At 43.7% G+C, this 23755-nt stretch overlaps 1 protein-coding gene across 1 annotated transcript in view; it reads left to right on the top strand.

Annotated features, from left to right (window-relative positions):
* The window catches only part of OTUD7A (OTU deubiquitinase 7A), a 334454-nt gene that overhangs the window by 267231 nt on the left and 43468 nt on the right, over nt 1-23755 (top strand). The window contains 3 exon segments of the mRNA XM_034668904.1: nt 4502-4603; nt 8776-8903; nt 9704-9816. Coding sequence (XP_034524795.1) covers nt 4502-4603; nt 8776-8903; nt 9704-9816 — 343 coding nt within the window.

The following is a 23755-nucleotide window of genomic DNA, read 5'->3' as shown; positions in this document are numbered from 1 at the left end:
ATAATACCTATAGATTGACCTAATTTCCTGAGATCGTGCTAAGTTTAAGTTCCCTTATTAGGTTTAGGAGTTTTTTGGTAGATTTATAAGTATTTTCTACACAAACAATTATGCTATCTACTGATATGGTTCCATTCATTTCTTTTCTATCAAAGCACCTTTTATTTCTTCTTTTTTGCCTTATTACATAGGCTTGGACCTTCATCAGTATTGCTTCCTATCTTAGGTTGAAAGCATTCAGTATCTCACCATTAAGTATCATGTTAGCTGCAGGCTTTGCATAGATGACCTGCATCAGATTGAGGAAGTTACCTGTGTTCCTAGCAAGTTCAGTGTTGCTGGATAGTTTTTTTTTTTGGTTACAGAACTCTAGATTGGAGGTTATTTTCTTTTGGCACTTTAATGTTCTCACTCTGCTGTGTGTAGGCTTCTGTTATTATTCCCATTGGTATGTAATATTTCTCCTTTTTCTCTGCTTTTTAGAGTTTCTCTTTAATTTTCATCAGCTTTGAAATATATGCCATTTACTTTGTATGTATTCTTTTTGGAATTTGCAGACCCTCTAAAAATTTCCAATTTTGGAAAATTCTTGATGATTATCCATTCAAATATTGCTTTTGCCCCATTTGTTCTATTTTCTTGAATGTACTATTTATAGTGACTTAAAGTCTCTGTCAGATAACTTCAAAATATGGATAATCTGCATATCTTTTTCTGTTACCTCATTTTTTCCTTTGTGGTTTTTAGTTAGTTACTCTTGGGGTTTTTTCTTTGGTTGGTTTTTATTTTTTTGTTTTTGTTTGGTTTTGGTATACCTAGTAATTTTTGCTTGATTTCTAGACCTTGTGAATGTAAAATTACAGAGACTCTAAATGATGTTGTCTTCCTCTAAAAAGGGCTCACCCTCTCCCTGCTGGTGGCTGATTACCTTACTCTGGTCACAGACCGCTGAATTGAGGCTGGATTTTAGTCCTGGTAAGGCTCAGGCTCCTTCGTGTTCATTCCTGTTCTTCCAATATTTTCAACTCATCCTGTTGTATTTTGTGGGACCTCCCTCCCCTGATGGATAGTAAACTTTGTATTTTATGAGGCTTCTGGAAAAACTCTACTTTGTGTCAAGAACTGCGAGGTGTCTAAAATTTTACTCTGCTTGAAAACTAATAAACTTGCCTTCTGTGGCTTCATGGATGTTGGTGGAAAACCTGGGACTTCTGGATCACTGGAGAAGGATGCTGTTACATTTGAAGCATGTGGAGCATTTAGGAGATCCCATGGAAGCATTTTTCTTCTTGTGGGAGCCTACAGGGTGGTCCTGAGAAATAAAATATGATCAATGTACCACCTTCCTGATACGTTCTAAGGTCTAGGATGTTCCTTCCCCACATGCTAGAGTTGTTGCTTCCTCTCCTCCCTCACAAAATTGTCATATGCTGCCACAGTGCCTGTAACTTATCCTTTGTTCTCAATCACTTCCTAATCACAACTTGACCTCTCATCCACGAAGGTCAGCCATAAGAGGGACAAAACCATTTTTATAAAACTGAATCATAATTAAGTCTGAATCTCCTAGGTTCCCTTTTGGTTAAATTGCCACGCACAGAGTGTGCCAAACAGGCCAGCATGGGGTTGCCATTACAGACAAGAAAGAAGCAACATGGTCAGAAATGGCCAGGGAGGAATTGAATTTTCAGAACAGGTCCATATAACCCCTGTCCTGTTCATCTTGCTCATTGCCTAGGGAGCAGTTGAGAGGGGATTGTCCCTTTTGAGGACAGCTACATTCAGAGAACAAACTGCCTTGAGGCACTGCTATGGACTGAATGTTTGTGTCCATCCAAATCCATATGTGGGAACTCTGATCCCTAGTGTGATGGTATTTGGTGGTAGGGCCTTTGAAACATAATTAAGTTTAGATAAAGTCATGAGGATGGAGCTGCCATGATGGAATTAGTATCTTATAAGAGGAGGAAGAGAACAGAGTTCACTGTCTCCATATGAGGACACAGCAAGAAGGCAGCCATTTATAAACCTGGAAGAGGGTTCTCACCAGGAACCAAATCAGCCAGCACCTCAATCTGAGACTTCCAGCCTCCACAACTGTGAGAAATAAATGTCTGTTGTTTAAGCTACCCAGTCCGTGCTATTTAGTTATAGCAGCCCAAGCTGACTACTTTTCTTGGTTATCTCATTGATTTCTAGCTTATTTTTAATATGGCCAGAGCACATAATGTGAATGATTTCAAATCCTTTGAAATTTGTCGACACTTTTTTATGGCCCATTATGTGGTCAATTTTGGAAAATATTCCATATGACTTGGAAAGAATATGTATTTATTTTGCAATGGGTGAAGTGTTGTATATATGTCAAGTTCACATAATTCGAGTTGTTGAATTATGTTTATCTAATTTCTACTGAAGTTTTTGCTTCTTGATACTATCGTTTGTTTATCAAGAGAGTTTGGTTAAAAATCTCTGGTTTTGATTTGGTGTTTGTCTATTTCTCCTTGGAGTCTTTCAGTATTTGTGTCATATGTATTTTTGGCTAAGTTCGGTATATACACATTAAGTATTGTTATGTTTTCCATTTGACTTTACTGTGTTATCATTATGAAATATCCCTCTTTATCCTGTTCACCTTCATCTGATATCAATAGGACTTCATCAACTTTATTTTTGCTTAGTTTTGAATCTTTCTCTACATAGTTACTGTTAAATTTCTGTGTAATTATATTTATGGTGTCTTCTGTCAGCAGCATATACTTGTTTTTTTAAGGAAGGCTGGCAATCTGTCTTTTAGAGTATTTTGTTCATTCACATTTAATATACATGTTGATATATTTTGGTTTAAATCTGTTATCTTGGTTTTTTTATGTGTGTGTTTTTATCCCTTTTTTCCTCTCTCTCTTTTATTCTTTTGAATTATTTAAGAGTGTTTATTACTCTGGTTTCCCCTCTACTAGCTTGTCAGTTATACATTCTTTTATTATTCCTTTAGTGGTTACTGTACAGTTTCCAAAATACTTCGAGCTATTAGAATTTACCATGAGTTGGCACTTTTACCACTTCCTGGTAAATTATATCATTTATTACACATTCCCATGTTTTGTGATTTGCTGTCATGTGTTTTAATTCTATATATACTTTAATCCTCAAAAAGACATTTCTAATATTGCTTTCGACAGCCAATATTTTTTTACATTTGCCAACATACTTGCCCTTTCAAGCCCCTTTATTCCTTCTGTGTGCCCTGAAGTATTCTTTACTGAATCCTTTTAGCATTCTTTACTGCAGGTCTGATGGAGTCTCCCTTTCTGTTCATCTGAGGTCTGGAATTCTAGATTGGTAATAACTACCAGATAAGGGTGGAAACACAGGTTTTCCACTCTGCCTCTGTTGACACCTGTGGAGGAATGGGCTTCTTGGTACTGCTAGGAGGGAGCACAGGACCTCATTACCACCAGATGGGTGTGAAAGGCCAGGCTCCCCATATGTTCTCAGTTGGTAAGGGGTGGAGTTCATATTACCACCCAGCAGGGTTGAAGTGCTGGCTGTGTGCTCAGCCTTCTCTGACACCATCTGGCACTGAGGGAGCGGGTGCTGAGTGACTCATTACTGCCTGGTAAGGTTGGAAGTTTTGGCTCCCCACTTGGCCTCTGCTGGCAGAGATGATAATGGGCTACAATTTCTTCTGTGTCATTTTGCTGAAATAGAGCAGTTATCGTCAATCTTCCTAAGCTGTCCCTTTCCTGATATCTTGTCTAGAGAGAGCATGATTCCTTTGTCTACCCCCATTGGTGTCTCCAAGTTGCCAGCTCCTTCAGTACCTGTTCCAGGATTTGGGGGCAAAAAAGAAATTCCAGGGAGCCTACTCCCATGTTGTTTCTCATATCCCAAATTTCCTGGTCAGTCTGCCTCTTCTCTCCACTTTTCAGTCTTCCCGTGTTATTTTATATGTGACGTCCAGGATGTTTAGTTGTACTTAGTAGAAAGAATAGGGGAAAGTATGTCCACTGCATCTTCCTGGAAGCAGAAGTCTCAAAATGTGTTAACGAGATCTAATAGGAATATACCTAAGTAGTTATAATGGTTTTGATGTGTTAAATGAAATATAAACCATACTTTTGGAGGTATGTATGAATCAAAAAAGGATGAAGCAAAACAAAAAAATAACTTTCAGAAGGGGAACCTGTGTTCAAGGAGATTGCACAAAGAGAAATTTTATTTTTTGTGTAAAATGTTCCCAGATTCAAGGAGAAAAGTCTTCACCCTTGGATTTCTTATCCTCTTGCTAATTAATGGGAGGATTTGGTCATTTTTTATCTTAGAGGGGAAAAATTCTATATTAAAATAATCTATATTATTTAAAAGTAGCTATAATGCTCTACCTTCCCAATAAAGTTCTCTAGAACCCTCTCAAAAACCATCTGCTAATGTCTATGTTTTGGTAGCAAACACAATGATCTGTTCTGGGATTCTCTTCTAAAGTGAGTTTCTGTTCCAGGTCGCCTGAATTGGTGGTCCACTGTGTGCACAAGCTGCAAACGGCTTCTTCCTTTGGCCACTACAGGGGACGGAAACTGCCTTTTACATGCAGCCTCTCTGGGTAAGCTCCACAACAGAGACAGAGGGTGGCAGTGCCCCAGACCTGTTCTGCTCATTGTTAAAGGACAGACATGTACTAAGTCAAGCCATGCACATCACCCATCTGGAAGAGTCCCCAAGGGGAGGTAGCCAACAATCTAGCCCTTCTTGTCAAGCAACTGGCAGACTTGGTGGGGACACAGAGCACCCATGAGAAGAGACTCGATATAATAGAAGAGGGGCTAATCATGATCTGCAGGGATGGGAATTAGAGATCGTGGTATAGAGAACTTCCTGGAGGAGGTGGGATTTTACTGAGACCTGAAGGACTCTAAAGATTATCATAAAAGAGGACATTCCAGGTAGGGAGACTCCATGCAAAAGCATGAAAGCAGGAATTAACAGGATCTTTGGAAGCAGGGCTGAGCTCAATGGGGCTTGGGCAGAAAGATTGGGGAGCAGTACATCAGACTGGATGGTGTGGGGCCACCACATTGATAGCAGTCCATGCACCTGGACTGCCAAAAAGACATAGATTGGGTAAATTACTTGGGTAAGTCACAGGGGAATCACTTGGGTACTGACCAAAAGACATAGGTTGGGTAGATTTTTAGGGGTAAAAATGCTGTATTCCACACTGTGTACATAGTGAGATCATAATTTCATTGGAAGAGTAGGCAAAAGATAATATGCCAAAACATTAAAAGTGGCCATTGCTGGGTGGTGAGATTGTTGTTGTTGTTTTTTAAAGATTTTATTTATTTGTTTGTCAGAGACCACGAGCAGGGGGGTGGCAGGCAGAGGGAAAAGCAGCTCCCTGCCGAGCAAGGAGCCCAATGTGGAACTCGATCCCAGGACGCAGGGATCATGACCTGAGCCGATCTCAGATGTTTAACCAAGTGAGCCACCCAGGCATCCAGGGATTGTAGATTAATATTGTTGATACAGGGGAATCACCTGGGGACTGAAAAAGACATAAGTTGGCTAAATCACTTGGGAAAATCACAGGGGAATCCGCATGGTCAGAATATACAGCAGAGAAGTCAACAACTTTCTGCAGAGGTGTGAGCTTCCTGGTTACAAAAAGCCATCCCAGCAGGTGCACAGGCACAGGTTGCACTATTTGAATACCTGAGGGCGTCATGGCAGACTTTCTGGAAGCTTAATTACTCCTTCTAGACCCAGCCTTATATACACAAAGCCAAATCAGTTTTGACAGGCAGGACTGGATTTGTGCCAGGACCCAGGCATCAGAGCCGGCTGTCCTCATGAATCCTAGAGTAAAGGGTCTCTCTCCACAGATGGGACCCTAAGATGAGAATATTCTTAGTTGGCAAGTTTGACCAAGAATATTCCCTGTTGGTCAAACTCACCTCCCCAGGTAAACACAGTTGATGCTGTGACCCAGAGCAAGGGCCAGACCCCCAAGCCTCTTTTCAGCCCTGTAGTGAGGCCTGTTGAGCAAGAGGTAGACAGAGGTGAGACTAAAACCCATGGAGGGAAATGCATGGGGTCTGGTAAGGGGCCTGAGAGCCTCAGAAAAGAATGGAGCCCCAGAACAAAGGCAACATTCCACATCTGACAGGCTTGGCAAGGGGTGGTGGGGAACACAGTCTCCCACCTACTTGCTTCTTTTCCATTTCACAACGAACACATTTCTGTTGATTGGCATTGTATAAGTGTTTCACATTCATCATGGTAGGATAAAAATCAACAATCCCACTACCCAGCAATGGCCACTTTTAATGTTTTGGCGTATTATCTTTTGTCTATTCTTCCAGTGAAATTATGATCTCATTATGTTCACAGTGTGTAATCCAGCATTTTTCACTTAAAATTGCATTGTGAATTTCCCATGCTTTTATTCTTCAAAAACATGTTTTTGGTAGTTGTGTCATATTTCATCATAATGTATCAACTATTCCCCTATTGTGGAACATTTTCACCTTGTTGTGTGTAAAACCTAGAAAGAACATAAAAGAAGAAATCTCTCTTCTGTGTCACATAACAGCCTCATTACAAAGGAAAATGCCTTTGTCCCTCAGAAATTGCACTGTGCAGAGGCACTGTCCCCCTCAGCACTACAGGTGGGCAAAGCTACAAATTAGGTCTCATGCCACCGTGGTCTGGTCTGAGGGCAGGCATTGTCCCAGTGAACACAGTGGGCCTCTAGTCTGCCAAGGAAGAGACATCCTCCTGTGGGCCGGCTTTGCTCCAGCGAGGCCATGGTGGAGTCGGGAGCTCATCGCCAATTGGTTCTTTTCTCCTGGTACTTTGTTTTCCTTTCACGGGGTTTAGCCGTTTGACCTGACTGATCAAAGGAGCCATGCAACACTGACCAGCAATGCTTTTTGAACCTGCTGGCCAAGCCTGACATTGACCTAGGGTTGTGGGACACACACAGAAATGACAGTAATCCTAGAGCCAGGCTTGTAAGCAAACATTTATGGGGCAGGGAGACCCTCCCTGCAAGAGAGACCCAAATAAGGAGCCATGGGAACTGAGGCTGGACTTGCCATGCCTGAGAGAGTCCCAAGAGGCCACTGTGGGCAAGTCTGAGGGATGAGGAAGATCAGCTTGGCCTCTTCATAAAAGGAGCATGAATGGCCACTCCCCTCATCTATGTTGTAAAAAAAGACAAAAGCCTCACTTGGAAAACCCATTGCAGCCCCTGGTTATTGCATATCTTTGCACAAAATGGTGCATGGCCAGATTGAGTCTTTACAGATTAGGTCAGTGCAGGTCACTCCTCTTTTGAAAGCTTTCCAGAGGCTCCCAGCTCATTTAAAAGTCTACCTTTTCACTTTAAACCTTGTCCCCTTGATCCTCCCTCCAGCCACCTTTCCCTCTTGCTGTTTCTCAAGTATGACTCATGGGGACCCCTTGGGGCTGGCCCCTAGCCTTCTCTGCCTGGGTTGGCAACTCAGCTCCCTCATTCACCCACTCAAGTCTAGACCCTGATGTCTCCATTTATGCCATGGCCAGTGCCACCCAGCACCCTGTCCTGCTTCATCTCTCCTTATGGTGCTCTACCCCTGACAGCATATGTCATGTGCTAATTCGATGGATACTTCCCCTTCCCTCAGTGTGCACTCCGTGAGATTTTAGGAACTTAGTCTGTTCTGATTGCTGCTGTGGGTATTCCCAAAACCCAGAATGGTATCTCACCCCTATTGTGAAATGTTTGGAATTAATTAAGTGGAATTAATGCCATTTAATTAAATGGATGGATGGACGGATGGACGGATGGACGGACGGACGGACGGACGGACGGACNTAGGAACTTAGTCTGTTCTGATTGCTGCTGTGGGTATTCCCAAAACCCAGAATGGTATCTCACCCCTATTGTGAAATGTTTGGAATTAATTAAGTGGAATTAATGCCATTTAATTAAATGGATGGATGGACGGATGGACGGACGGACGGACGGATGGATGGATGGATGGATGGATGGATGGATTCCCCCACTCTATCCCCATAGCCAGACCTGCACTTCTCATTACTGTTTCTTCCATTTGTTGGGTCTTTTGACCACATCTGAGATGCCCCAAGAATATACTCAGAGATGGCTGGTGTTCCTTATAACCCCTCAACACCCAGCACAGGCTGGGGAGGAGGAAAGGGAGAAAGACATTCTGCCCTGAAAGCAGGTACTTTCTCTTGGATCCAGATGTTTGCATTGGTGCCCACTGTGCTTCTCAGGAGGTTGAGTTGCCTTAGGGCTGAGACATCAGATGTGGCAGACCCTAGGTGAAGCCACGGTCTGATTGCCGTCCTGGCTTGAGGCCTTATGTGAGGACACGTCACCAGCTTATCCACAGAGACTGTCTCTCACTCAAATACAAGACCTGGACAGTGAACATTAGGTCCCTCAAAGCAAACCTGAGAGATTGAAAGTAGCTTGCCCAGGGTCTCAGAGAAAGGCAACCTGTGATCTCATCCACTGTTGTTTCTCTGAGAAGGGGACATACTCCTTCATTCACTGACTTGCTTCAGTGGGAAATGGGGAAAGAGAACAGAGGGGAATTGCTAGCTAATCATGAGAAATGAACAGCTGACGGATGAGTTATCTTTGTGTGTGCAGATGCAGGAGTCCAGGCACGGTAAGTTGTGGCAATTTGAGTGGCCTCCTGGCTTGTCCCCCTCCTCACATCCTGTCTCTCTCCTCTGCTCCTCATGGGCCTCCTGCTGCAGGAATGTGGGGATTTCACGACCGGGACCTGGTTTTGCGGAAAGCTCTCTACACCATGATGAGGACAGGGGCTGAAAGAGAAGCCCTAAAGCGGAGGTGGAGGTGGCAGCAGACGCAGCAGAACAAGGAGGTTGGTACCCACTGGTGTGTCCAGAGCCTGAGGCCCACACCAAGTGCAGCCATGGGCGACGGGTGGAGTCCAGAGCTGGGCCCCAAGCCCAAGTCCTTCTTGCAATAGCTTCTGTGACTAGGAAAGCCTCCCTCCTTTAAACCAACTGAAGAGATGCCCATTACAAAAGCTCAGCCCCCAGCACATAGTCACTACATGTCTATTCATACCACCTGTCCTTGCATAATTATGAAAACCAACCACCTTCACTGTCAAAAGGTGTCTTGGCTTGATGACAAATTACACAGTCCCCTAAGTCTAGACACTATTGGTGGCAGCTTGAAGGCTGGGTGTAGCCACAAGGTGGTTCTGGCACAGCCTACAGCCCCCGCTCCTGTGTATGTTCTCAATCAAAGAGAATCCTAACCATCCTGACGATGGGGGACATTAGCACTTTGCTGTCCTAGAAGAATCTGCTTGCTTTCTGATTGAAGTTGGCCTGTTATCCCTTTAAACTTTTTAAGGTCAGCCCCAAGTTTGGTGTGTGCAGATTACTATTTCGTCATTCTTACCCCCTGGGAATGACCCTTGTTGCTGGATCCCCAACAGCATTGAAATTGGAGATTGGAGGTTCTGAAGAAATATTGTTGATAGCAAATGGGGACAGTCAGCAGCCACTAGCAGATGTGCCCAACCTGGGTGCTGGTCGGGCTTGGACTGAGCCAGGGGGTCGGGGGTCCGGCCAGGCTGCCAGGCTCTCCTGCATGGGGCGGGCAAGGAGGCCCACCCACCACCTCCTGAGCCGGCTTCCATTGTGCCAGTCAGGGCTGGTGTACACCGAGGAGGAATGGGAGCGGGAGTGGACGGAGCTGCTGAAATTGGCATCCAGCGAGCCACGCACGCACTTCAGCAAGAACGGTGGCACAGGCGGGGGGTAAGTGCGGCCCCTCACTCTCCCCAGTGGTCACCTTAAGCTCCTGGCCACCCAGCATGGGAAGTGGTTTGAAGGAGAATGTGGTAAACCCAAGCTGGGGGAAATACAAAGACTCCCACCTTCAGACATTAGATTCTCATCAAGGACGCAGGGTAGAGTTGTGGGGCATGGCTGGACCCCTGCTGGATATTTGGGGGAAAGTTTACACAGCTTGCACATGCATTTTTCAGGTAGACGCATGGAGGTCACAAGTGTTGCCTCTTCCCCATTGCAGGCAGTGGTGGGAAGGGAACTCACTGGACAGCCAGCCTTTGTAGGAGGCATGCGACTTGGTAGGCCCTGCACACTGCTATTGCACTCACCAGGCTCAGAAGCCTCAAGCTGCCGGGTTTGGATTTTTTCCAACTAAGTATCTATTGAATTTCTGTCTTCAAGAAGTCACACTGAGAGCAGAAGTTCATTAAGTGAGCCCAGCGGCTCCCAGGTGAGCGCCATGGATGCCATGCACATTCCTGACAAAACGGTTTTGCCTTTGTACACATGCAGGGACTAGCTTGTTCCTACAGACACAACTGAAAGGTCCCAGTATGAGAATAAAGAGTGTGACCAAACAAGGCAGCCACAAAACCTGTGGCCCCAGCATTTCAAAGGCAGATGTGTGCTTTGGTTTATACTTATGGAAGCTGAGAGCCAAGTTGTCACCCCTAGAAAAAGTCTCAGCCAAGCATAAGAAAGCCTGAGCATTGACACTGAGAAGATCCTTTCTTGGGAAAGGCTCAGACTCCAATAGACAGCTGTGCTGGCAGTGTGTCCTGGTCCCACATCTTCGCATCTGGGTTCTCAGCCGCCAACAGCAGGGTGTGGGGCTTCCCAGGCCTGGCGGTATATCGAGGACCCTCAAGGATGAGCCCTTTGATTTGGAAACCCATCAGCACAATTCCCACAGGGTTGTTTTGTCACTTTATTTTAATAATGTCATGTGTCAGCACCAAAATCTGTCTTATTTAGGACATCTGGGGACACATATTCTAAAGACTCAGTCCATTCCTAAAAACTCCACACTCTGGGCTTTTCCATGCTGAGTTGTGCCTTAGATGTGTCTGGAGAATTCCTTAGCATCCCTTTCATTGCTGCCTCTCTGGCACCTGCCACATGACAGACACTCCGTAGATGCAGGTGGATTGACTCTAGCTCAGTGTGTCTTTGGGGTGAGGGGGTGGGGGGTATAATAATAATAATAGGTGGCCATCACCACATACTATGTCCCCTGAGTCCCCCTATCTAGGAGGCACTTGGCCCATGGTCACACAGCCAATTAGGCCTCAGCTTTTGCTCCTGCTTCCTGGAACCCAGAGGGCCCAGAGCTGAATGAGGGCAGAAGGTGTAGGGTGTCTGGTGTTCTTTCCTGTCTCCCTCCCAGGGGACTCAGGTTTGCCAACTCAGTTAGGGCAGGACCACTGCAGAGAGGTCTCCTTGGTGATGGACAGCAGCTCTGTTGCTCTCTGTTGTTCCCTTAAGCTTTGGGGAAACGGGGGAGAGACAGAATGCTTTGGGCCAGCTACTCACTCTCCCCAGCTCACAAGAAAAGGGCTCAGTGTTGCTGAGACCTGCCAACCCAGCTGTAGTGATCACACACCTCCAAATGTCCCTCCTCCTCTCAGGACCCCTTCAACCATCAATTTGATCTCAGTTGTAAAGATAAAAATGTGTCTAGTCGGGAGCAATGAATGATAGATGAAAAATGTTATTTTTTCCCCCAAGAGAGCCCTTGGGTTTTTTTTTTAGTCCCCTCCACTACAACTTGGGCCAGAAGGTTTGAGGAGCAGATAGCATCTACCAGCATCCTCTTCCATCAGGGAAGTTTTTGGGAAGGGGTTGACAACACTCAGTGCAGCTGGGGACTCTGACACCTGCCAGGACCTTGGGAGTACCCCCCTTTGCTGTCCATTTGACCAGACCACAGCAAGGAAATGTTCTTCAGGATGATGTCCAAGCCCTCATGGCTAGCTTCTCCTGAATTTTTAATGGTTCCAAGAGCTTGAATCCTGCCCCCATGCCACTTCCCATGCCAGAGCTCAGAGTTTTCTGTCCTGATGTCTGTAGCCCACAGGGCCACGATTGGGCTCTGGTTGGTCACCTGGATCCCACAGTAGCAAGTAAATCTCTGAAGGAGGTGAAGAGCTGCTAGAAACAAGGCCATTTTTGTTCTGACATGTTACTTTTGTAAATGCGTGTGCTATGCATGAGACATCTGCTTTTAGTCTCTCTCACCGGGTCTTTCTACCTTTCCCTTCACTCTGGATCGTTCTCATATAGGCAAGCTAGCAGAGAATGCCAGTATGTTTCCTCCCTCCAGGAGAGGCTTCCCTGCCATGAGGGTCCCACTTTCCCTTGGGGTTCAGAAGTCCAAAAGAGAGACATTTTTTTCAGCCAGTAATCAGTACCTCTGCATTTTGCCTCTGTCTCCCTGGGTAAATGGTGTTTCCCTCCTCATGTTTTGCTGAGAGATGTGAGGCATCTCTGGGTTTTGAGGCCCTTAGAGACTGGTACCTGATGTCTGCCCCGTGGCTCCGAAAGCTGAGGCTGGCCAGCTCCCAGGTCCTCAGAGCCATGGGGGGTTATGGGGACATAGAGCTATGCATGCTTACCAAGCACCAGGAGTGAACCCTGGGGCATGAGATGGGCTGTGTTCAGAATGAGTCTGCCTACAACAAGGGTAAACCCCAGAAGCCATGCCCGAGGATGGTCACAACCCATCAACTCAGGGTGCCACCACCTCTCTCCAGGGAACTGAGGGCAGAGACAGTTAGCTGTGGGGAGGCCTGAAGACCACAAAAGCACTTCCATGGAAACGGAGTCAGCATTTGAACCTCTACCAAGCCCAGTGGCACCAAAAGAAGAGTCAAGAAGGACTTTGCCACCCTCCAGCCTCTCCTCTCTGGCTTGTGCCAACCTCACAGGGAGCCACAGACGGTAGCCAGACAGTGAGGAGGCAATGACATGAGAAACAGAGAACTGGCTGGGGCCTGGTAGCCCATGGAAGAGAAGAGAAGTAACACACAGAATTACAGATTTCATCCTGAGGATAGGAGAGAGCTAGTCAAGAGAGAATGAGTTTGTAGGTGTGATGGTAACATAGACTAATGTGGTTTTCTTTGTGTTCCCTCCCACACCTGGCTTATTTGGAAACCTGGTTCCCAGGGATGAGGGACAAGTGTAGCAGCTGCAGCAGCACTGGCCCTTCCCTCTGTCCTGTTCCCTGCCCAGCTCCTGGCCCCAGTACTGTCACAGACGGGGACAGACCCCATTCTGCTGCTCCCTGGCATGGACACTGGCCTGGTGTCATTTTTTAAATCCATTACTTTCCCAGAACACTGCGAGGTTAAGTATCTGAGGAGGTTGGAAGGGACTGAAGGGCCGACTCAAGAATGAGCTTGACCCTCTTTCTTTCTTCTTCCTGTACAACTCATAGTGGCTAGCCCCCAGGCTCACTGGCAGAACCCCAGCAAGAAACCCAAGAGGCAGAGATGCATGTCCACTGCTTGCCCAAGGAGAAGGGTGTAGATCAGGTTAGCATCTGTGCAGGGCAGGCTACCAGCCAGATAGCCACCATGAACAGGCTGCTTAAGGCTGATGCCCCAAAGTACATGATCACAGAGCAGGACACCCTTGAAGACCCTAGGAAGGCAAGGTGGGTATGGGCTTCTGTTGAACTTCAAATGCATGAGAAAGACAGATGATGGCACTCATAGACATCAGCTCGGCAACCACAGTGAAGAGCCAAGACCCAGGCAAATGCAGGTGCTTCTGAGCAAGGGAGCCAAGACCCAGGCAGAGGCAGGTTCTTCTGAGCAGGGCACACTTCTGAGCAGGGCACAACTGCAGGACAATTTCCCTCTGATGCTTGCAAATCAAAATGTAGCCATTTCTCCATGGCCAAAATAAGAGAAATCAGATATTCTGTGCTGTTGCTGTTGCTGCTGCTGCTCCAGAGACCCTCTGAGATACCACCTGAGAAAAGCCTCCCTCAGGGAAGGGATGCTGCTGGAGTTTTTATAGCCCTGTCTAACCATCACCATCATTGCCATCCTGTGGGTGTTCAAGCCCACATGCGGAGCAGGGGGAGAGGAATGCTCCCCAGAAGGAAGACAAGGAGGAAATAACTCCACCCTAAGTCTGGTTGCTCACCATCCCCTTGCACATGCAGCCCCATGCCATACACACTCTGGGAAAAGAGGGTGTGCAATCAGAAGAACCTAGTTACTTGTTCCGAAAGGGATAAAAATCTCTTACAGCAATTAATTAGTGAAGGCCTCTGGGTACTTCATCTAGTTTCAGGGCAACTGTGAAAAGAGAGCAAGTAAAAGGGCCTTGCCTGGTGGACCCTGACCAGAGACCCAGACTTAAATGCACTGCATTATATTCCTAAGCTGGGCATGTGATATTGGGCATGTCTAACAAGCTCTCTGAGCCTCAGTTTTGCTCATCTGTAAAATGCACTTGCTAGTAACCTTCCTGCCAGGCAGTATCAGTTTTTGGTGGTTGTGTAGCAAATCACCCCAAAACCAAGTGGCTTAGAGCAGCATCCACCTGATTTACTCATATTCTGGAGGTCACTGGAATTGCCTGGTGCCACTTGTGGAGCCTAAGTCATCTGGCAGTTGGTCTCCATGGGGCTAGATAGTCCAAGATAGTCTCATATCACAGCTCTGAGGCTGAGAATTAGCTCTTCCTGGGCCTCTGTCCACATGGGTTTTTATCTTTGAGGATGTCCAGACTCCCTACAATACAGTCTCAGGGCAGGAAGAGAGGGCAGCCCCTGATTTGCTGGGGCTTCTCAAGCCTCTGAGTGTATCACTTTACTTTGGCCAAAGCAATTCACATGGTCAAGCTGACCTCAAAGCAGAGAGGTAGACTCCACCCTTGATGGGAAGAGGAGCAAAATCACATTGCAAAGGGACAAGTACACAGGAGTGGAAGGATCAGTAGCCACTCAAGCATTCTGCTACATACTCAGGTATTACTGGTATGGAGTGAAAATCACATTTGAAGGTGTTTGGAAAGAGGTACTTTTACAACAGTAAAAATAACATTTATTAAGACATTGTCACACTTATTCTGTAAGTTGTCCTACCTGCTGCCTATATAGAGTGTTGTAAAGGCCCATCCCAGATATCTGAAATGCAGTCCTTCTCCCTGACTTCCCACTGGCCCACTGACTGTCTGATATTCCATCCTTAGCAATTCCTTTCTTATAGTCTTGAGGGCTTTGGGGCTTTTAGGAGTCTCTCTGATTGTGGAGCAAATCCCTTCTGTTAGTTTACACACCAAGGATACTACATTTTATACACTGTGGCCTGACCTCCAGAGCCTAGTCCTGTGGGAATAGTACACAAAAATGGCTTATTGGATTGTGCTGGGCACAGCTGAGGAGGAGAGAAAGGAAGGAATGAAAGTCTGCTGAGCACCTACCTACCTTACACACATTATCCCCACTTTATAAATTAGGAAACGAATGCTCAGATAAATTAATTGACTTGCCTCCAATTTGTAATGGGGGGGCTAGAATACAGACCCAGGCATGTCTGAATCACACCCCCGGGTTTTCCCAGAGCATATGTGGTGACAAGCCTCAGTATCTTCTTAAGAAAGAGTGCACTTCAGTTAGAATTTTGAGTCCTGGCATTTCTGAATCTGTCTTTATTCTACTTCACCCTTGGTGGGTAGTTTAACTAGGTATAAAACTCTAAATTTGTGAGTTGAATAATGTCATCAAAGAAAAAGTCAGAAAGACATCCACTTCCTGGCATTTGGTTTAGGTTGGCAAATTTGAAATGAAAAACAATTATGTGAAACCCAAAGACAAAATATATTCAACTTCTTCATCTTTACAAGCTCTGAAAAAGATCTACTCATTAGCTAAACCTGTATTAATTGCATTCCACGTGCTGTGCATTTTTATGCACACAATCTCATCCTGCCATCACAGTTAACCCTCTGAGATAAAGATTATAATCTTCATCTAACATATGAGGAAACTTGGATTCAAGATGGAAAAGGACTTGTCCAGGGTAGTGGTGACAGAGCTGTAGTTGAAACTCAGATCTTCTGTCCCTCAGGTCCCTTGCTTTTTCACCTGTCCCTCAGCTCAGAAGTCTATCTCCATTGTTATGGAGAATTGGATTCTTGCTGCCTAATCACCTTTAGTTCTGTGGGTAATGGAATAATGACTCTTTGTTTTCTAGTCCAATTCCAGTTGTGTTTCAAGGGAATACCATTTGAATCCCAGCCCTTACTAACAATAGACTAAACCACCACCATTAGTTGTCTGCTCTGTGAATGTACAGAAAGGCATTTTCCAGCTCAGCCTGAGTTTCCCTTTACTCATCTCTCAAATTTTGAAAACCTTTGTAAACATTAGGACAATAATGAATTATTGAGAAGAATTATCTTAAATGCATTTACAATAAATTATTGCCAAGCAATTTTCAACGCAACCACTATACTTTTGGGAGGCAGAGGCAAAGCATAAACCAGGATCTTCTCAGTTTTAAGAATATAATGCAAACCCCATCAGGGAAATGAAAAACCCACTACACATGTATTAGAAGGTTAAAAAGAAAATGTACTGACAATACCAAGTGCTGGTGAAAATGCAGAGCAAATGGAACTCTCATATACTGTTGGTGGCAATAGAAAATGGTACAACCACTCTCAAAAACAGTTTGACAGATTCTTATAAATTTTTTAAAGATTTTATTTATGTATTTGAGAGACAGCGAGCATGAGTGAGGGGGAGAGGGGGAGAGGGAGAAGCAGGCTCCCCATGCTGATCAGGCAGCCCAATGTGGGGCTTGATCCCAGGACCCTGGAATCATGACCTGAGCCAAATGCAGACACTTAACCAGCTGAGCCACCCAGGCGCCCCTGACAGATTCTTATAAATTTAAACATACACTTGCTTTATGATCCATCCATCCCACTCCTGAGTATTCACCCTAGAGCAGTGGTTCTCAGCCAGGGGTAATTCCCACCCAGGGATATTTGGCAAGGGCTAGAGATAATTTTGGTTGTCACAACTGTAGGGTAGGCTAGGTACCGCTAGAATCTAATGGGTAGAAGCCAAGGATACTGCTAAGCATTCTAAAATTCACAGGACAGCCACTCAAAAGAAAGAATTATCTGGTCTAGACTTTCAATAGTGCCAAGATTGAGAAAATCTGCCCCCCAAAAATGAAAATATGTTCACATAAAAATCTATATAAAATATCTATAGCAGTTCTATTCATAATTGTCAAAACTGGAAACAACTAAAATGTCCTTTAATAAATTAGGGTACATTAATATTATGGGATACTACTCATTGGTTAACAAAACTACTGATACACACAATAACTTTTATGAAACTCACAGGCATTCCACTGAATGAAAAAAATCAAATCTCAAAAAGTTATATACTGTATGTATGATTCCATTTATTCTTTTAAGATTTTATTTATTCAAGAGAAAGAAAGCATAAAGAGAGCACAATCAGGGGAGGGGCCAGAGGGAGAGGGAGAAGCAAGCTCCCCGCTGAGCAGGGAGCCTGATGTGGGCTCAATCCCAGGACCCCAGGATCACGATCTGAGCCAAAAGCAGATGCTTAACTGACTGAGTCACCCAGGCACCCTGTATGATTCCATTTCTATGACATTATTCAAAAAACAAATTGTCATGATGGGGAACAGATGAGTGGTCCATTTATTTGCATATAGATGTCCAATTTTCCAATATCATTTCTTGAAAAAACTATTCTTTCATCATTGAAATCCTTTAACCTTTGTCAAAAATTAACTGGCATTATTTTTTGTAGGTATTTTTTCTGCATTCTCCATTATTTTCCATTGAAATATGTGTCCATCTTTTGACAATATCACACTTTTGATCAGTGCCACTTTATAGTAAGTCTTTAAATTGGGTAACACCATTCCTCCAACTTTCTTCTTTTTTAGTATTTCTAGTTTGTGGTTGTTTTTGTTTCTTTGTTTTTGCTTTCCCATATAAATTTTTAGAATCAGCTTATCTGTATCTGAAAAATATCCTGCTGGGAGTGTGATTAATATGACATTAAATCTATATATGAATTCGGGGAAGATTAAAATCTTTGCAGTCTTGAGTCTTCTAACACAACTTTTTCCATGGTGTTGGAGTGACACAGTGTGTCTCTCTGCTTATTTAGATCTTTTTTGATTTGTTTCACCAGCATTTTATAGTTTTCAGCATATATGTCCTGCATGTGTTTTATTAAATTTATACTGAGGGTCACCTGTATGGCTCAGTCAGTTAAGCATGCGACTCTTGATTTTGGCTCACATCCTGATCTCATGGTCATGGGACTGAGTCCCAAGTTGGGCTGCATGCTGGGCAGGGAGCCCACTTGCAATTGTCTTTCTCCCCTCCCTCTCTCTCTGCCCCTACCCCCACTCATGCATGCACTTGCTCTCTCTCACTCTCTCTAAAATAAATAAATAAATCTTTTTAAAAAATTATGCCTGAGTAATTCATTTGGAGCTACTGTAAATGATAGTGTGTGTGTGTGTGTGTGTGTGAGTGTGTGTGTGTGTGTGTTTTAATTTGGGTTTCCAGTTTTACGTTACTATTTACAGAAGTATGATTGATTTTTGTGTTGGCTTTGTATCCTGTGATATTACTACACTCATTTATTACATCTATAGTTTTTTTGGCAGATTCCTTCAGATTTTCTACATAGACCTTCATATCATCTGTGAGTAGGGATAGTTTTCTTTCTTCCTTTCCAAATTGTATGCCTTTGTTTTTCTTGACTTATTGAACTAGTTAGGACTTCTAGTACAATGTTGAATTGGCATGGTAAGTGAAGACATCCTCTCCTGGTTACCAGTCTTAGTCAGAAATCTTTCATTAATACGATGCTAATGCAGGTTTTTAGTAGGTATCTTTTATCAGGTTGAGGAAGTTTCCTTCTATGCTTTTTGTTAAGAGTTTCTATCATTAATTAATGCTGAATTTTATCAAACAAATTTTCTACATCAGTTAATATCATATACGGATTTTTCCTCTTTAATTAATGTTAATTAATTAATATCATGGGTGACCTTGAATGATATTTGAGTATTGAACCAGCCTTGCATTCCAGAAATGAACTCTTAGTGTTTTGAACTTTTTTTGTTTTTCTCATTCAATTTGGCAATAATATAATGAGGGTTTTTGCATCTGTGGCTATAGAGATCATTGGAATATAGTTTTCTTTTTATATACTACTGTCTTTGTCTAGCTTTGGAGGAAGGCTGGTCTCATAGAATATATTGGGAAGCATTAACCTCTTCTATTTTCTAGAAGAGATTTTGCAGAACTAGAGATATTTCTTCTTTAAATGTTTGGAGAATTCACCAGTGAATCAATCTGCAACCAAAAATTTCTTTTTCAATAGGCTATTAATGATAAATTCAATTTACTTAATAATTATAGAAAGTAGAAATAAGTGATTTTGAGCCGCTTCTTTTTGAGAAATGTTTCATTTCATGTAAGTTGTTGAATTTATGTGCATAGCATTGTTAGTAATATTCATTTTGTAACTTATTAATAATATCTATGGGGATCATTAGTGACATCCCCTCACTCTTTCCAAATTCAGCAGTTAAGTGTCTTTCTCTTTTTACTTTGGCAGCCTTGCTAAAGTTTTATCAATTTTGTGGATCTTGTAAAAGAACCACTTTTGGTTTAATTGGTTACTATTTTTTAGTTCTCAGTTTCATTGATTTCTGCTCTTTAGTGTTTCCTTCCTTCTGCTTCTTTGGGTTTATTTTGCTCTAATTTCTCTACTTTGTTCGGGTGGGCACTTAGATTATTGATTTGAGAACTTTCTTTTTTGTAACATATGCATTTAAAAGCTATAAATTTCCCTTTACACACTGATTAGGTGTGTACAACAACTTTGCATGTGTTGGATTTCTATTTTAATCTGCTTAAAATATTTTCTAGTTTTCCTTAAGAATTTCTCTTTGACCACTGAATTATTTAAAAGTGTATTATGTAACAGATCTTTGTTATCTTTCTTTACCTATTCTAGTTTAATTCATTATGGCCTATTAACATAATTGGTGTGATTTAAATTATTTTAAATTTGTCAAAGTTTGTTCAGAGGTGAGTTTATGGTCTAACTTTGTAAATATTCCATGTGCTTTCTACAAGGATGTGTATTTTGTTCTTGTTGGGCTGTGGTTGTAAAAATGTCAGTTCGGTTTTCAAAGGCTTTGCTGTCCTATGCAGCTACACTGCTCAGTCTGTGACCTGGGTACAATCTATTCAGTCAGTCCTCAGAACCTTTGGTTTACTAATTAGAACCAAAAGTATACATGTACAGCTCAGGGTTGTGGGGAGGGGAGTCCAAGAATTCATAAACAACCTCATGGAGTTGTTTTCTCAAGTTCTTCCTTTCCATGATCTTCCTGGTACTTTTTGGTTCCCTAGGACTCCATTTTCTATCCTCCAGCCAATTAGACTTCTACAGCCTTAGTTACAGCACTCTGCCATACGGTTCCATGACTGTACTTGCATCCTGGGCTGGGCCAGATAGCCAGAGGAAAGAGAGGGGAAAATACTAAACAAAATGGGTTTCACCCCTGCGTACCCTCTTGGCATCACAGCTCCACTGATTGGTGAGGAAGGTTCCTCTCTTTCAGATTTATGGATCCCAGTGACTTCTGCTGTGGCCTCTGCCACCACCTACAAGAAACTTTTGAAAGTTGGAGCATGAGAGAAAGGAGAGAAGAAAAAATGGGATTTCTATGCTTTACTTGAGCTTTAGGGGTTCCCACTCCTCGCTCCCAAACTAGAGGGCATCTTCTGCCCCTTCACCAGTGCTCACTTGTGGGTTTCAGGATATGTTGTATTCACCTCTGGCTATACCAGAGGGTGTAAAAAAAAAATGTAAGTTCGATTTTCTTCCCCAACACACCTGCGACTGTTTACTTTCCAGAACCTTCCAATAACTCCTCCATGCATTGTATCCAGGTGGGAGGGCTGTGTTCAGGAGGAGAGAAGGGGTGGAGTGTTCTTACTTGATCTGCATAGCAGCAAGAATCAGACACAAAGTGGTAGACTAGAGATTTGGATGTGACAGATGAATCAGGAGTTCTAGATCAACAGAGCAGGTGGGGTAGACAAGGTAGGCTGAGAGGGGCCTTGGCAACCTGTGTCCTCACTGCTCCTCACCTGCATCCCCCCTCCATACCTACACATCAGAAGACATTCCTACCAAGTTTAGCAGTTGAGCATTTTCTTAATCCTAATCCTGCCAGATCCATTGTGACAAGTTTTACAAATTTGGCAAAGATTCAGTTGTGAATTTGGCAAAGATTCAGTTGTGTTCCAACACTTATTGGGGGTATGTAGACTGTGCCAAGAGTTTTACATGTTCATATTGTATCAAAACTAATCTAATGAATGATGGGGCTGTCCATGCAGGAATTCCCTTTGATGTGCTTGGTCTTCCTCACTCGGAGACCATTAGGAAGGGCAGCTCCCTTGAACTGATGTTTCCATTCAGAAGGCAATGCTCTTGTTCTGGAATGTCTTTGACTCCCCAAGGTAACTTATGCACCAAATTCTCCCCTAAAGTTTGATGGGGTTTTTTTGGAATCTCAGCAAAACTCAGAAGCTCCAGAATGCCTTTCTGATTCAAAGTTTGGGAAGTCATAACCCTGAAGGCATAGATTTCTAGGTGCTGCTTACTTGCATGTCAGTAATGGACTGATCATGAAAGGGATTCAGCTATTTTTGTGTGGGAAGTGGTCTATGGGTTAGGAAAAGGAGGAATGTGTTTATAATCCTCTCAAAGCTAACTTTCTCAAAGGATATATTTATTTTATTGTGTTTTAAACTCTTCAGTGCCATGGGTTGTGTCTGTGACCCCACATCTCAGAGGATTGGGGGAGAGGGCACCTCTGCATTTGTCTCTTTAAATTACCACTTGTTTGTGCTCTGCCCAGAGAAATGTTGTACTGCTGTGCACATCTCCCTATCCTGAGCCCCTGTCTCATCTAGGGCTCACATATGTTTTATATTGTCTCTTCCTTCAGACTGCAATATTCTGATGGCCAGCCAAACCCAATGGTTCTTTTTGATTCTCTTCCAAACCCAGCTCAGGGCTGGGCACCTGTTGCTATGCTATATATACATACAGAGCTGGACCCAGGACCAGCAAACATAGAGCTGACCATTTGAGCTTCCTCACACACCCTGGGGAGATGTTCCTGCCCAGGTCCTGTGACACCAGCACCCAGATCTGACCCATTAGAAGGCAGGAAGCAAAGGCCATCGCCCTCGTGGGCCCAGTGCTCACCCCTTTGACTGGCAGGCTGGGAAACAGAGTAGGGAGCTGTGGCCTTGCCAAAGGATCTGGATTTCCTAGGAATTGAGGAAGGACAGCATTGTCAGGCAGGAATTAGAGCCATGTCATCTACTGAACACACTTATGTGTTATATTATGTTATGTGTCAGGCAGGGCTGTGAAATGTCATTAGCATAGCCAATGACAGATCCAAAAGCTGAGATTCAGAAAATTAGGTCAGTTCCTAACGTCCCACAACCCACAAAAGAGAGCCAGAATCCAAACTTAGAGCTGACCAAAAACATAAACCCACACTCTTAACAAATGTAAAACAGGTATGGAAAGCAGGAATTAACAAGTTACCTTGAAATTTGTGATAAAAATAACTTCTGTTCTTTAACCTTTTATAAAAGAAAAGCTTACTTGTTCTCTGTTTGGTGAGACACGTTAAGTGAAGGCTGATAGGCTCTTAAAGCAGGGAGAAAAAGTGAAACAGAAAAGGGGGCCAGTTCGAGGACCCCTGGGCAGCCCCCACAGGCCATCTTGTGTCCTGGTTCCCCACTTCTCTTCCGTGCTTCTCATTCTGCTTTCCCTCTGAAGTTGTTTCCGCAATTTCATTGCTATGTTTATGTAATTTTGTAGTGTATTTACTGCATTTCTTCTTTATTGGCCTTTTTCAGAAATACATAGAATCTTAAATGAATTCATTTTGCACAGTCTCAGAGATAGGAACTTGAGTCTTTTAAGGAAAAATAAGTAGTGTTTTTGCCTGCAAGGGGCCCACACCCCAGTCTGGCACTCCAAGACCAGGGGCTGGCCTCTTATTGGACAAAAAGCTTTCTTTTGAGTATTCCTTACAATTCTCTGACTTCTACCAGCAAACCAAGCTGCAAAAGCATTTGTTCAGCTAAGGAGTTCTCATGTTTGAAGACGTAGAATCCAGTTCTAATTATTAAAGACTTTTCTAATTAGAAATAAGACCAAAATCGACTCTTCAGCTATTGGGAACCTCCCTGATCTTCCTGTCTAAAGAAACCACCTTTTTATCATTGAGTTTATTAATACCTGGTAGTTTCTTATTTGATCATCTTTTAATTGAGTGTTTCCACCCCTGGACCTGCATACGTGTGCACACATGTACGCATACATACACACACGCACACACACACACACATGCCATGACGGTGCTACACCTGTCACAGATACTCAGTAAATATTTGTCACATGACTGACCCCAGCTTATTGATTCCAATGAATAAGATTCACCCCCAAGCCACCTGGCTGCTGTTGAGAAGCTCCTGTCAGAGCCCAAGACCCACTTGGCCCCTTCAGAGTGCCAGGAGTGCCCACCATTCTTCATTCTTAGCTTCCCAGGCCATAGCTCTTAGCAGAGCCCCTGCTGCCTACACTGTGCCATAGGAAATCTCTTGAAAGGATGCCCTCTAGTCAGACACAGTACTTGGCCAGGTGCAAAGGCCCAGAGCAGGCACAGGCTGGCCTCAGCTCTGCTCAAGGCCCTGGCTCCTAATCTCCAACCCCCTAAGTCTACATGCCAATTCATCAGTGGTGTTGTCATGGCTTTGAGCCCTT

The sequence above is a fragment of the Ailuropoda melanoleuca genome, chromosome 9 (genome assembly GCF_002007445.2).
Source record: "Ailuropoda melanoleuca isolate Jingjing chromosome 9, ASM200744v2, whole genome shotgun sequence".
NCBI lineage: Eukaryota > Metazoa > Chordata > Mammalia > Carnivora > Ursidae > Ailuropoda > Ailuropoda melanoleuca.
This window is presented reverse-complemented; position numbering and strand designations above follow the sequence as displayed.